Here is a 14,785-nt window from a genome sequence, read left to right as displayed (position 1 = left end):
TCCAGGAGGGTCCTACATTTTGACAGTGTAATATTTTTAGCACATTTTCCTTCTGATGCAACAGAATCTGTTTTCCCTACTAGTGTTATGGGTAATATGAATCAGTTCTCCCACACCATGTATTGCTAGTATTTTTGTCAGCATATATTCTGAAATCAAGTCAGTGTTCACCATATGTAAATGTCAGTCTCTGTATCTGTATCAAAGTAATTTCGCTCTTACTCACAGCTTTTTCTGCTACTTCTATAGCCAGCACCAACTTAATAAAGACTGAAAGCATTCGTTGCCTAAGAGGCAGCACAGAGAGGTACATTATTAATTGTGGTGGAATAGTAGCAATTGCCATTGAAGTGCAGCATGAACAGATGTCCCAACAGCTTTACATCTCGGACTACGCAGTATATACTGGAAGTGACTTAATAAGGTCATAATGAGTGGTTCCATTTGGTTAGAATTGAAGGTTAAGTGTAGACTTACTGTGGCAGTGGAAATACTTTGCATGAAACACAGAGTATGCCTTTCAGGATCAGTAAGAGAAACCAGCATAGATCAGACTGCAGCAGCCTCTAAGTGCGGCTGTGGGTTTGGACAGTTAATAATAATCAAACAGAAAATTTAAATGACACTGGTGTTATCGTTTAAACATGATCCACTCGCTACCGGGAAGAAAGCATAATTCATTTCAAAATTTGTGTCTAGAATGAACTCTGTGAAAATGTCTGAAATTTGATTATGGGCTGGCATGGCCCTCGCTGATATACATCTACTCTGCTTAGATTACTGCAAGCATGAGGCTGCACAGGCCAGACCAGTGGCCTCAGTCAACCTTTCTGCCAGGAAGTTGGCAGTAAAGAGGTTAGGACAGGAAGTGTATGTGTGTGGTGAGTTGGGGTTGATAAAGTCTGGGAAGGTAAATGGAGGGGAAGACCTATTGAAATTTATGGTGAGAATAGCAGGCAGTGACAAAGCAGAGGAAATGTAACAGATAAAAGAAAGAAGAAGATATATGAAGAAATATGAAATAAATATAAAAATATTCAGATTGAAAGTACTACCCCTAATCCTCAAGCATGTTCTCAGTGCTGGCTGTGTGCACTATTATCTAATAGACTACACTGATAGTTCGGCCATATTGTTATTGGGAAAAAAATGGTACGATTGTACATTTCAGTGGGAAATGATTATTTGTGATCTAACAATTACAGTGGCACTGTTATCTTTTTTTTTACATGCTGATAACAAGACAAGACAGTCAGTGACAGTGACAAACAAACAAGATGACTCATCCCGTGGGTGTGTGTGTCCATCCATGACATGACGTGACATAACATGACATAACATAATATAGCATAGTATAGTATGTAGCATGATATAAAATAGAAATGACCATTATTATAATCAGAGTTGTGTATGACTAGGCAAAGTGAGATAAGATAGACTTAACTTCATGGGTGATGAGGCTGGACCAGGGAGCAACACTGTTGGCACTGTTATCTTAAATATCTGATATCAGTCTTAGCTGGGTACCATATCTACACATTAAAGGGTTTGAAGATACATTTCAACAGAAAATATCAATAAAATTATAATACAGCAAGTTTTACAGTTGAAAATTAACTTATTCTGAAGACACCCTATGGTTTTCAAATATAAAATATGCTGTCACATCTCAAGATTAGCTTTCTACAAGCCTTGGGTTTGTTTCACTCATTATGGCTTTGGTACATTAAAGTATGTGCATTGTTCAATTGAAAATCAGCACAGCTGTTTTTACTAATGCTTGTTGAGCCACAAAGTCCTTGGGGTCTCACCCATTAATTTCATAGATTAGTTCACATAATGTACAATAAGTGGTGCCACAAGAAAAAACAACCAAAATGTGTTTTCCTCTTTTCTGGCCATTTCCTCTGAAACTTACTATGCTTTGCTTTAGCTCTTAGCAGTTTTACTTAAGTAACAATCAGACGGGGCATGGACTGGGAAAAGAGGATAATGTAGTTATATAGAGGCAACTTGTGCTATCTGAAAGACTAATTCAATTAAGGAAAGAAGAGAAAGCTCGGCCAAAACACACCCTGTCTAATATCAGTTGTTAACACAGACTTTTGAGTCAAAACAATGTGGGTTGTCTGCCTATCCAGTTGGTGGTGGTAGTAGCTATTACTCCAGCTGACCTGTGTTACTCAGCCCTGACTATCATCAACCTGCTGCTGTGTCTGTGCGTCATTGCTTAGAAGGAGTTAAAATGGAGATTACTGGGTCAGCTGAGACAACACAACTATTAGTGATTATTGATTAGACATTGTTACTCTTTGCACTGGGACAGCCAATATCATCATTAAGACTCATCTGAATGGGCCAGCTGCTTGCAGTACACAATTGTTGCCATAGGGATGGTGTCCAGGGAGACAGCTGTGGCCTTTTAGCAGCAGTTACACAGTACACAGAAGGTCATTCCTCACCTAGGGTACGTTTCTCTGACTGTCGATCACAGATTGTTTCCAGGCAACCGCTCCGTGATTTTTTTTTTTTTCCAGGCAAGCAGCTCACCTTCTCAGTATGTTTCTTGCCATTTAGGTGCAAAGTCACAAATGAAATGGCTGAGAGGACAATGCTCAGAGCAACCAATGAAATGTATTCTCAAAAAGTGGGTTAAATACAGGAGGCCGAGGTGGTGGATCTTAGTCATTTAGCTGGCAGCCCAAAATGTCACCCATACCTAAATATACAGAACAGGGGATTAAAAATGTCAAGTAAAAAATCATTCAGGTTTTTTCAGTACCAATAACTGAATATTTTTCCTTATGAGCAGCCACTCAACACTACTAGGCTAAACACTAACCACCGTCACATCTGACATGTTATGGTGCAAATATTGATATTTTGGACACTTAGCAGCAGCCAAGAAACCAATTTAAAAGATGGTGTTATTCTGGTACATTTGGAAACAGGTAGATTACAGTTAACACTTTATAAATAGTGCTCAAGTCAAAACATATGAAGTAATGATTCATTAATGCATGACTCATGATGATTCAACTCATGTAAAAAAAAAAAAAAAGCTGAAGAATCAGAGTGGGTATAGTTTTGCTTCCAGAAGCACAGGTCTGTAATGCCCTTGTTCAATGTAACTTTAATGTGGTTGGATATCTATTAAGCAGCTGTGAATAAATATCCATTAGTTGATCATCTAATATGTGTTAACTAATCGCATCAGAGTGATTTCATAAGGATCATGATACACCCCGCATTATTCATACACTGAGTCAGTGTGTTAGTTAAGTATGTGTTTTGTACGATAAATATAAACTATAACCAAACATATTATGCACACTGACACTTTCAAGATGCTAATATGTGACAGCTGATGGATTGTACAGTAATAACATAGAACGGAGCCGGTATTAAAGACACTTGAAGTGGTCATTTATTAAAAGCATAACTAACAACTTTTGTGCATGTGTGTGTGTTGTACAAGCATATTGCTTAAAGGTGTACAGAAATGGCCGTTTGTCCCGTTTGTCGCGCCGAGTTGTCACGAGCTGCAACACGAGTTTACCCGAGTAAGGAAAATTAATTTGATTGGTCGTTATCGAGCGGGCGGGATATTCAAAGTTTGGGGCGAGCCCGAGCTCCGTGTGTGTGTGTGCGTGTCTCAGACGTTTGAATGACGGATTACGGATCCAATATCAGTGGCTAGTGAATCGTGTACAGGCTGACGTATAATCCGTGCGCCTGCATTATCCAATACGAAAAAAAAAAACTACACTAAAATACACACTTTCATCACGGATTTACTCAAAAATAGAATTTTGCACAAAGTTTGGCCTACATCGTCTGATAGATGAGTTATTACACTAATTTTATGACCCAGAGTGGGCTCAAATTCAATTTTCTTTTCTGTACACCTTTAATCTTATATCTTCAGTTTAATGCATGCTTTATTTGGATGTATTACCACAACCCTCTACCTTTAGCCAAGTTAAATAAAGTGTTAAAATCAAAAGTGATTTCAGTGTCACACACACACAGACACATGATCACATTTATGTAGCCATCTACTGTACTGTGGGTTAGTTATGGTAACAGACCACCGGGTCTGCCTGTTTATGCCAAGGTTTTGGCCGTGAAGATTGACAAAGTCTGCCACTGGGCAGACTGCCATGAATCCCAGTTAAGTAACAGAAAGGTAAGACGAGGAGACAGTAAGCACTGTGCTGTGTCCTAGAAAGGATTACTCTGCCCATACAGTGGAAGGAGAGAACCCATGGCAGAGTTTAGGACTCGATGATTATTCTCAATGGGAGACAGAGTGATGGCAGAAAGTCAAGTTAATTCTTGACTTGTACTCCATCTAGTTTTCATATATGGAGGAAAGTGTAGCAAATCACATCGGTTTCTGTCTCTGAGATTGCAAATATCAACTGTATCAAACGCTTCTGAGAAGGCGACAACACTCTCAATCACACCCCAACAGAGTGGTGTGACAAACTATTTTAGTCTAAGAGCTACAGTGAAGAGAAACACTGTCAATACAAGGTTTGTAAATACAGACGGTAGCATGTGGGTTTCCCTCTATTTCACTGACACTAATTTCACGCCATTGAGGCTTATAACAGAAGCAGCCATTACGCTCTGTCAGTTCCCCTCTGCCAGTCTGTCCACACTCCTGCAAATGGGCGTGTTACCAAGACAACAGCTCACACGCCTTGCCATCCGAGACGACCTGGGGGAGGCCTCCAAAGGACAAAGTCGCTATATATACAAATGCATGCATGAACATACAGGGCAAATAAAAATATATGTGGCCCCGCAAACAGTCACTCCCCATGCATAATACACTTCAAACCACACACACCTCCTTATCTATTTAACAGCACATTACAAACGCCCACGTGTGCATGACCAGACCAAGTAGGGGGAGTATGTATGCACAGGGTTATGGAAGTCAGCCCGCTACAGGCAGCTGTGTCCTTGAAGAATAAAAGCTCCAAGAAGGACTATAGTGCACTCACTGAGATTCTATATATCAAGGCATAAAGATAGTCATTTCAGATGAGTGTATGAACAGTGAAGAATGGCAGTCAGAGATGATGTGTGCGGATACGTATAAAAAAAAAAAAAAAAGAAGACAAAGCTAAAGACAAAGCTGGAGTGGAGAGAGTGGGGGATTTACCAGTTTCCTGTACTGCTGTTTCTCTTGGCGAAGTGTGGCTACTTCAAGCTTCAGAGCTCGGTTTCTCTCTTCCAGCAGTCGAAAGCGGTTGTAGACTGAGAGGCCTGTAGCTTGCTGTGATGAAACCTCATACCTTGACTGGAGGACAAAAATAAATATGTGGAAAAAATTACCAACCAATTTCTAATATTACTTATCATTATCATATTACTACCTTTAGTAGTAGTTTTCATAGTCTATCATGAAAAATCTAACAAATCTAAGAGGCAGGGGTTACTTAAATACAGTCAGCATGCTGCTCACATATTCACTTACATTCATTGTCATTCACAATGACAGTGTGGTGACAGTAGGTGTTATATTTTACCACACTCATCATCTTTGTTAAACATTTTAGCACTTGCTAATTAGTAAATTAAATATGAGCTTAAATGTGGGATCACCAAAATTATTACACAGCATCTTCAGAATATAAATGTCTGTTAAAACTGTAAATTACTTTGTCCTGCTGGTCGAATTCATGCAATTCATGAGAAACAAAGTCTGGACACAAAGTGGTGGACCATCCATCAACCAGCTGACTAATAGACCAATCAACCAGCCAGTCTAAAAATGATATATATAGAGGAAACAAGCACTTGATTAATACAAGTTATGAAAAAGGCTTCTGCCAATCTTGCTTACAGTTATGTACTCAGGAATTAGTTCCATCCTGCAGGGTCAGTCACAGGAAAAGGATTACCAGGCCTGAAAATGAAGCTGCTACTGCAACAGGTTTTGAGCCTCAGCGGGATTTGCCAGTCAGTGTTTTCCTCCTTAGAAATGTTCTTGATGGCGGAGAGTGGGCTTTGAAATCGTATTTTCACCCGCTTGAACCCTCCATGGAAATACACTGCATATCTGCCATAGGCAGGCTGGAAGCTTCTCTTGAGGTCTGCAGCTACTTTCCTACATGCCAGACATCAATTTGTAAAATGTGATGGCGCTTTTTTGAGTTCACACTTTCCTTGTTTTGGAACAGAACTGCTCTGCTGTCAATCTTGTACTTTTCTAAATTTCCAATCACTGACGCTACAAGGGTTTCACATAGTAGATGAATTGTGCAGCTGTTTGGCTGAGGTAAGGGCAAAGTGATTTAGGATAAGTGGATGAAACTCAGTGTGTGCATCCTGAAATTAAACACCCTTCAAGGATGCAAGGACGTTCTATTCTCATTTTTTTTGCTAGAAGAAAGAATTCTTCCCTACAAATTAATCTAAAAATGAATATGATGCTCTACTCTAGGCTATCCACTGTGAGTAATATAAATGTATGAAATGGGAACATTTTGGAGAGCTACAACCTGATGTCCCAAATGAGGTGTAGTCTTCCCATTTGCCTCCTGAAAAAGCACACTTAGCCAGCCCAGCCCCTCAACTCTTACCACAGCCATAAAAAAAACATTATGACCCGAGACAAAAAGAAACGTGTGCTGCATTACTCTGAACCTGTTCACATTTCTCCTTTCACATCTTTATCTCTGCTCTCAGTTTTTTAATTATGTTTTTTTTCTCATTTGGGGAAAAATTAAGTAAAGATCAGCTCATTGTTCTCCTGTAGCACACTACAGATGTCTTGTAGGAAACCCTGACAGACCAACAGATGGTCCTAGCATCGGTTTTTATTATTCTAATATATCAATTAGTATGGTTCCAGAACATTTGGTATCTTGTCAGGTCCACAAAAGAACTCACACATGAACAACAACAACCACATCCCCTGACTACAAGCCAGACTGCCATCCTCCACAAAACAAATAAAAAAACAAAGTTGCAGGCAAGATATCAGTTTAGCCTGACAGCCAATGCTACCAATGCCAGTATGATGGACCTGCCAAGCAGACAGAAAGACAGCCAGATCCACCTGCTATTACAGCAGACCTGCCAAGCAGACAAGCCTACAGATAGAGCCACCAGTGTAATATGGTGGACTTTCCAAGAACACAGACAGATGGATAGCCATGCCAACTAGCGCTGCTGGTTTTCCAAACACAGACAAACTAACACATTCAGTTAGGCTATTTAGAATGAGATATTAGGGCATATGGACATCCATGTGAGGATTGATTTATGAGATATTTAGATAAGAAAAACACTGGTGTAAAATGTAAATGTGCTTGAGAAAAGAAATAGATGAATCAAAGACAGGTAATCAATCTGTTGGTGAGAAAATATAAGTTTGGTCTCCAAATCAGTTAGTCAGGATGAGTAATGACACAAATTTGGAGGCTGTAACTGCAACCAGTCCCAAGTCGGACATGGCCCAATTGTGCTGTCCACTTGGGAGAAGTCATCCTCGTACCGAAGGAAGCTGCCAAAGCTGCTCTGACAGGAGCTGCGTCAGAGATGGTAACATCTGATGCACTCGTGCAACTCTGGGGCCACAGGAAATACCGACATCATGTCCTGCTAAATGTGAGCCAGAAAGGGAAGACCTGAGGGGGACAGTGTCTTCATCTACTCCCAGAGCCAGCCTTTTATTTCAGTGTGGATGGGTCAGAAAACACAGTGACACTCTATACCAGGTATTATATAATGCAAATGTTACCAATATCCAGATTTTGCCAATATGATGTTCATTGTGTGATAAAATACCACGGTAGGTCTGCCTTGAAATGCTCTGGACTTTCTTAGCCATTAAGACTGTAGAAAACAGCTTATCCAGATAAACCACTGTGAATGGCCAGAAATATATGCGTAGTAAGGCGACATTGGGGCAAAGGAAATACACTGAACAAAAATATAAACGCAATACTTTTGATCTAAAATGTTTTCTATGAACACAAAATAACTATTTTTCTCAAATATTGTTAAAAAATCTGTCTAAATCTGTGTTAGTGAGCATTTCTCCTTTGCCAAGATAATCCATCCACCTCACAGGTGTGGCATGTCAAGATGCTGATTAGACAGCATGAATATTCCACAGGTGTGGGGGTCATAAAACCAGTCAGTATTTGCCTCTCACAGTGGAACACATCTCCTTCAGGTTGATCAGGTTGTTGATTGTGGCCTGTGAAGTGTTGGTTCACTCCTTTTCAATGGCTGTGCAAAGTTGCTGGATATTGGCAGGAACTGGAACACGCTGTCATATACACGATCCAGAGCATCCCAAACATGCTTAATGGGTGACATAACAGTGATGAGAACACCTCTCCAAAGTGGCAGACGCCATCGAATGTCGGTTACAACGATGAACTGCAGTCAGGTCGAGACCCCAATGAGGACGACAAGCATACGCTTCCCTGAGACGGTTTCTGACAGTTTGTGCAGAAATTCTTTGGTTATGCAAACCGATTGTCGCAGCAGCTTTCCAGGTGGCTGGTCTCAGACGATCTTGGAGGTGAGCATGCTGGATGTGGAGGTCCTGGGCTGGTGTGGTTACACGTGGTCTGCGGTTGTGAGGCCGGTTGGATGTAAATTCTGCCAAATTCTCTGAAATGCCTTTGGAGACGGCTTATGGTAGAGAAATGAACATTCAATAGGCTCTATGCACAGCTCCACCACTTCCTGAATTTAAGGCAGGTCCTTCATTTCCTGTCTTACATTATTGGACAAACTGATTAATCCAGGTGTGTCTGACCATTGTGACTACCCAGACACACCTGGATTAATCAGTGTGTCCAATAATGTAAGACAGGAAATGAAGGACCTGCCTTAAATTCAGGAAGTGGTGGAGCTGTGCATAGACCCCATTCACGGGCAACAGCTCCGGTGGACATTCCTGCAGTCAGCAGGCCAACTGCACACTCCCTCAAACTTGCGACATCTGTGGCATTGTGATGTGTGATAAGACTGCACATTTTAGAGTGGCCTTGTATTGTGGCCAGCCTAAGGAACACCTGTGCAATAATCATGCTGTCTAATCATAGTCTCGGGCTGTTGACTTGCTGTTTTGGTAAGCAACCGGAACCAGGGCGAGAGAGAGGCCTTTCAGTCAAAATCCAAGAGCCATTAAGTTAACCTTTTTCTTTTATTGTATTTAATTGTATTGCAAGTTATTGTCTATTTTATAGGTTGTTGTTTTTATATATTTTTTATAATATAATAATTTTCACCTTTAATGGACAGGAGAGTTGAGAGAGAGACAGGAAATGGGAGGCAGAGAGGGGGGGAATGACACACAGGATAGGGCTGCTCGACACGGGATTCGAACCGGGGCCGCCTGCCTGCAGTGAGGACTATAGCCTCAACACATGGGGCAGGTGCTCTACCAACTGAGCTAAACACTTCCCCTTTTTTATAAGTTTTATGTTGGTGAACACTTTTACTTTGGTGAATTTGGTGATTTCCGGATCTGCTCTCAAGACCGGAACCAGAATGCAGACAAAATTCGGAGTAAACAGAAACCAGGCTCTTCTCCTCTCTGAAGAGCCTGGTGATGCGAGGCTAGTCTAATCAGCATCTTGATATGCCACACCTGTGAGGTGGATGGATTATCTCAGCAAAGGAGAAGTGCTAACGAACACAGATTTATACAGATTTGTGAACGATATTTGAGAGAAATAGTTCTTTTGTGTACATAGAAAACATTTTAGATCTTTGAGTTCAGCTCGTGAAAAACAGGAGCATAAGCATAAGTGTTGTGTTTATATTTTTGTTCAGTGTAATTAGTTAAGGAAAAACTACACACTAAGCAATCATAAAGAGTGAGTGAGAGAAAAAACCTGTGGCAGCTACCTTGAGACTTACCATTACATCAATAACGTTCCTTTGTGTGTTTAATATTACATTTTGCTCTTTCTGTTTGTTATCATCACAGTGGGACAGGCATGCACAAACAAAAAACAATCATCTCCAATTGTTTGTCTGCATACATATTTCAATAGCTTATATGTTTCTCTGATCTAGTGATGCTGTGCAGTTTATTAAAAATGTCATGTTGCCTGTGTACCCCAAGCTTATTAAATAAGAGTCTGTCTGTTTTTCTTCAAATAGTGCTTTCAAGCTTTAGTAAGTCCAGCCACAGGAAAAGGACTACTTGAGCTACAAACAAGTTTTGCCTGGAGGTCAGACAGAACTGAACATTTCAAACACTGATTTGCCAGCCTAAAATCTGCCTCTTATGGACACTGACTTCCAAGCCCCTAGTGCTCACAAATAAATGTGAAAAAATGCTTGAGGGGAATCTCCACTCAATGGTATATATGCTTCTCCCACCTGCTGAGTTTGTGTCCAGAATAGCAACCATGAGGGTATAAAGACATTTTCAATAATCAAAAATTCACAGATTGTAGCCCAGGAATGATCTATTCCTTTTGAAACAACATTGGCTATACATTTCCCCAGAGCAGGAAACAAAAAATACAGTCAATTTTATTTCTGTGAATTTTCTGACGTGCTGATGAACAAAAGGATCTGGGGTTAGTGTTTATTACACAAAGCAGATAATGTGGGTAGCTAGCTATTAAGATGTTACAGCATATAATTATGTAATAGGGGCTTTTTACTACTTTATTCCATGCAGTGTAAGGCTCCTCTCCACTCCTGCAGTAATTAATAGCTACTAAATTTTAAATCACCATGATACAAATGTTACGCGTATATTCATTCAATGGCTCTCAAACCATGTTTTCATTTTCTAGCATTTGTTTTCTTGCATTTCAGCTTTGTCAGATGACTTATGGGTACACAGTAGAATGGATTAGAAGAGCAGCATGTGGTGGCTGGATTTGAACCAAGGGCATTGTGGTTAAGTGGCATGTGCTCAGCCAACCAAGCTACCAGGCAACCCTAAAGTAATCTTATTCTGACTAGGTGTGATTTAAATGGATTGTCATATCGCCATCTGGTGTGTGAGTGAAATACTTACATCAGTGCTGCATGGTGCAGTCACCCGTGAATGTACAGCTTTAATTTGGGGGGGGGGGGGCTCAGACAGACCGCTATAAATCTTGTCAGTTAATTACTGGGGAGAGGAAAAAAATCACTATCACCAAGGCAGATCCTCGGAGGCAATATATGTTTCCCAAAAATGATCATATCATTAAGAGCCATGGTAGCTGCAGTAACATCAAGTGTATCATTTGTGTGTTTCGGGAGTCAGAAAAAAACGACTACCTATCAATGTAAAAAGGGGTGCGGGACAACAATCCTAACGCCTGTTTTTCTGATACAGAAAATGACAGCTTCCCTACCTTAAAGGCAGTACCCCCTTTGTCCCAAAATGACTCTCATCCCATCACGTCACATCACAAGCTGGCACTGAAGGCAGAGGCAACACGTCCATGTGTGTACATGCGTAAGCCGGTGTATGAGTGCCTGTGTGTGCAGTCGCAATGAGCGTTTCCAGTCTGCAGCTTTACTAGCCCGCCCGCTCTGTACACAGCTGTAGCAGCACCCTAACAGTGTGAGCAAAAACACACACTATGCTACAGAGGCTTCATGGTTCTCACCCACACACACGCACACTCCCTCAGTCCTATCCCTGAACGTGTTAACGCCTTCTCCTGCATGCCTCCCTCCTGTTGTGCTTTAAACCCCCCCCCCCCCTTTTTTTTATCACTCCGTCTCACTCATGCAGACATCATGCACGGCCTGTTCAACTGACCATAAGCATCACACATGCGGGGGAAAAAAACATGCATGACAGCTTTCATTAGATGGGCTGTGTGAGTCTGTAAATCATTACATCGTAGATGAGCATCTTTCAATCTGAACATACTGTATCTCCCAAACAGGGCAGATTATGGTCCAATGTCCCAGTTTCACTATCTGTGTCTTACTTTTCTCCACTCAACATGTACATACAGTGCATTCAGAGGATATTCAGACCCATTCACTTTTTTTCCCCACATTTTGTTATGTTGAATTGAGAAGAATTACATTCACAGAAATATTCAGACCGACTTGAACTCTCGCTCAGGTGTCTCCCATTTCTCTTGATCGTCTTTGTGTAGTTTCTACACCTAGGCTGGAGCTCACCTGTGACAAATTCAGCTGATTGTACATGGCACACACCTGACTATAATAAGGTCTCACATATGACAGAACAAAACCAAGCCATGGGTTTGCAAGAACTATACCTGCAGGGAGCAACTGATACAGGGAAAACTACAAAAAAAAAATTCAGCTACATTGTAGGCTCCCTAGAGCACAGAGTCCTCCATAAATCTTAAATTCAAAAAGTTTTTAACAACTGGGACCTAGAACTGGTGACCTGACCAAACTGAGCCGCTGAGGGAGAGGGGCGTTTTTGAGAGATTCCCAAGAATCTGATTGTTGGAGCTCCAGCGACCCTGGGGGGGGGACTTCCAAAATAACAAACATAAATGCAGCACTTCACTGATCTCAGCTGTTTGGCAGAGTGGCCAGATAGACCTCACTATTCAGTGAAAGTTTGACTCAGTTCCAAGCAGGAGGAATACAGACATGATGTGTCTTTCAGTGACAGGTCAGTATTGAAAGCTAAAGGATCATCAGCAGGCTCAGAGCCCTCAGGACCTCAGACTAGGCTTAAGGTTTGCCTTCCAACAAGACAGTGAGCCTAAACAGACATCCAAAAAAAGAAAAACACAGCAGTGACACAGGGACAACTGAAATGCCCTGTGGCCCAGCCAGAGCCCCAAATTGAGCCAAGTCAAACATCTCTGAGGAGACCAGAACGGCTGCCTACTGACGGTCCTCATCCAACCTGACAGTCTCTGAGAGGATCTGCCAGAAAATGCCCAAATCCAAGGGTGCAATGCTTGTTGCATCATAGCCAAGAAGACATAAGTCTGTAATCTCTGTCAAAGGTGCTTCAACTAAGTACTGTGTAAAGGGTCTGAATGCTCATGGGATAATGTGATTTCAGTTTCTCCTTTCTCCAAAAAATGAGAAATGTCTAAAAGTCTGTTTTGGTTTTGTCATTATGACTTCCTGACAGGAGGGGAAAAATTGGCATTAGGCTAAAACATAACAAAATGTGAAAAAAGGGGTCTGAATTTGTCAATGCACTTTGCTTCTCTTTGGTATTACTACTTGTTTCTGTAAGTTTCCTCTAGCATTAAATCAAATCTGTGCCATCATGTTCCTGGACAAACCTCACGCACAAGCATCTCTTTGCTCTCTTCACCCTTTTTAAACCCCTCATCAGGGGGGTTCAAATTGAATCAGTGTGGCGGTTTTAGTGAAGTGAGATCAGCAGCAGGCACGGCGTATTCATTCAATAGCCTTTCTCTGCTTAGCACTGGGACGAAGCCACAGGACAGAGGAGAGGACAGAAAGAAAGAGACACTAAGTGTGTGTGAGTGAGGAGAGAGAGCAGACCATACGCTCTGTTCCACTCTGTTGCCTAGCAACACTTGCTCACTGTCTGTTCCCATCCTTGCGCTAGACGCATTACTCTCGCAGTGAATTGGTTTTCAGGCCTGACATGGAGCCCTTTGAGACTGGGGTACAGGAACACATAGAAAGTGGATTGAGCAGAAATAAAATATGCAAATAGCTGTAGGCAAAGAGTCGTTTAACAACTTAAACAAGCTGTTAGCTTTGGACCACATCGTGGCTTGGTCTGTTTTTCAAGTTTTATTTAGTACTGAAGACTCGGAATAGGGTAGCCTACAAGTATACAACTATCCAGACCATCTAGGATAGTGTCATTGGTTGCATGTTTGTTTAAAACCCTGGTTTTCCTATCTTATAGCCTAACCCTAACCCTATCATGGAATCAAATACTTAGTGCAAGGCAAAACAGTAATGTAACCTACTGGTTGCCATCAAAATCCCTGTTGTAGGCTATAGAAAGAGTTAGAAACACAATAGACAGGTGTACAGTTGTTAGGGTCACAGGTAAACCATTACTGAAAACAATGGATTTGTGGTCAGATGTCTGTGCACAGCTCGAATGAGATTAAACAACATTCACCAATAATAACGGTGACTTCCAGATAATTATTTTGTTACACTGTCATAAGATAGTTTGGAGAAATATTCTGTGAACATCTTGCTCTGCCTGCTTGCTCTGTGTCAGCAAAGTGAAATATGGTCACCATCCCTCCTTTGGTTCCAGAGTTGTTAAATTATGGCTAGATAAGTGTTTTTGGAGAACATTAGGATGTCACATGCAGTGGATTTGACCTTTGACCTTTTGGATATAAAATGCCATCATGTCATTATTTCATCCCATTAGACACTTAAATTGTATCATAATGAATTATGGCCCAATACATGTTTTGTGAGGTCACAGTGACCTCAATCATCAAAATCTAATCAGTTCATCTTTGAGTCCAAGGAAACATTTGTGCCAAATTTAAAGAAATTTCTTCAAGGCACTACTGGGATATGTTTATAAGTATGGGAAACACAGACAATCCAACAACATAAGGCCCAAAACACAACACAATGAGCAATGCATCACTCATTCTTTGTGCTGTAAGGAATGTGCTGGAAAAGGTGGCTGACAGACTGCGGAGGACAGCTGATAACTCTGAAAAGAGTTCTCTGATGTTACGTCATAATAATGTGTAATGAAGATCAGATTAGGTTGAGCAGATGTTCCTTTTTTCTAAGGACAGGTCATAAATTTGTTGCTTTATCCCCAGATTTCCTCCTCTCAAGTGGACTAATAACACAAGAGGTCTGTTTAATGTTC

At 41.1% G+C, this 14,785-nt stretch overlaps 1 protein-coding gene across 12 annotated transcripts in view; it reads right to left on the bottom strand.

Annotated features, from left to right (window-relative positions):
* Nucleotides 1-14,785, bottom strand: part of rimbp2a (RIMS binding protein 2a) — a 59,948-nt gene that overhangs the window by 42,181 nt on the left and 2,982 nt on the right. For all 12 annotated transcript variants that reach the window (XM_085793791.1, XM_085793796.1, XM_085793797.1 and 9 more), the window contains one exon: nucleotides 5,177-5,314. In XM_085793791.1, coding sequence (XP_085649917.1) covers nucleotides 5,177-5,314 — 138 coding nt within the window. The remainder of the gene's footprint in view (nucleotides 1-5,176; nucleotides 5,315-14,785) is intronic.

This window comes from Trachurus japonicus, chromosome 12 (assembly GCF_045865225.1).
Source record: "Trachurus japonicus isolate A0001 chromosome 12, Traja_1.0".
NCBI lineage: Eukaryota > Metazoa > Chordata > Actinopteri > Carangiformes > Carangidae > Trachurus > Trachurus japonicus.
The sequence above is the reverse complement of the archived record's forward strand: the minus strand, read 5'-3'. Positions and strand labels throughout refer to the sequence as shown.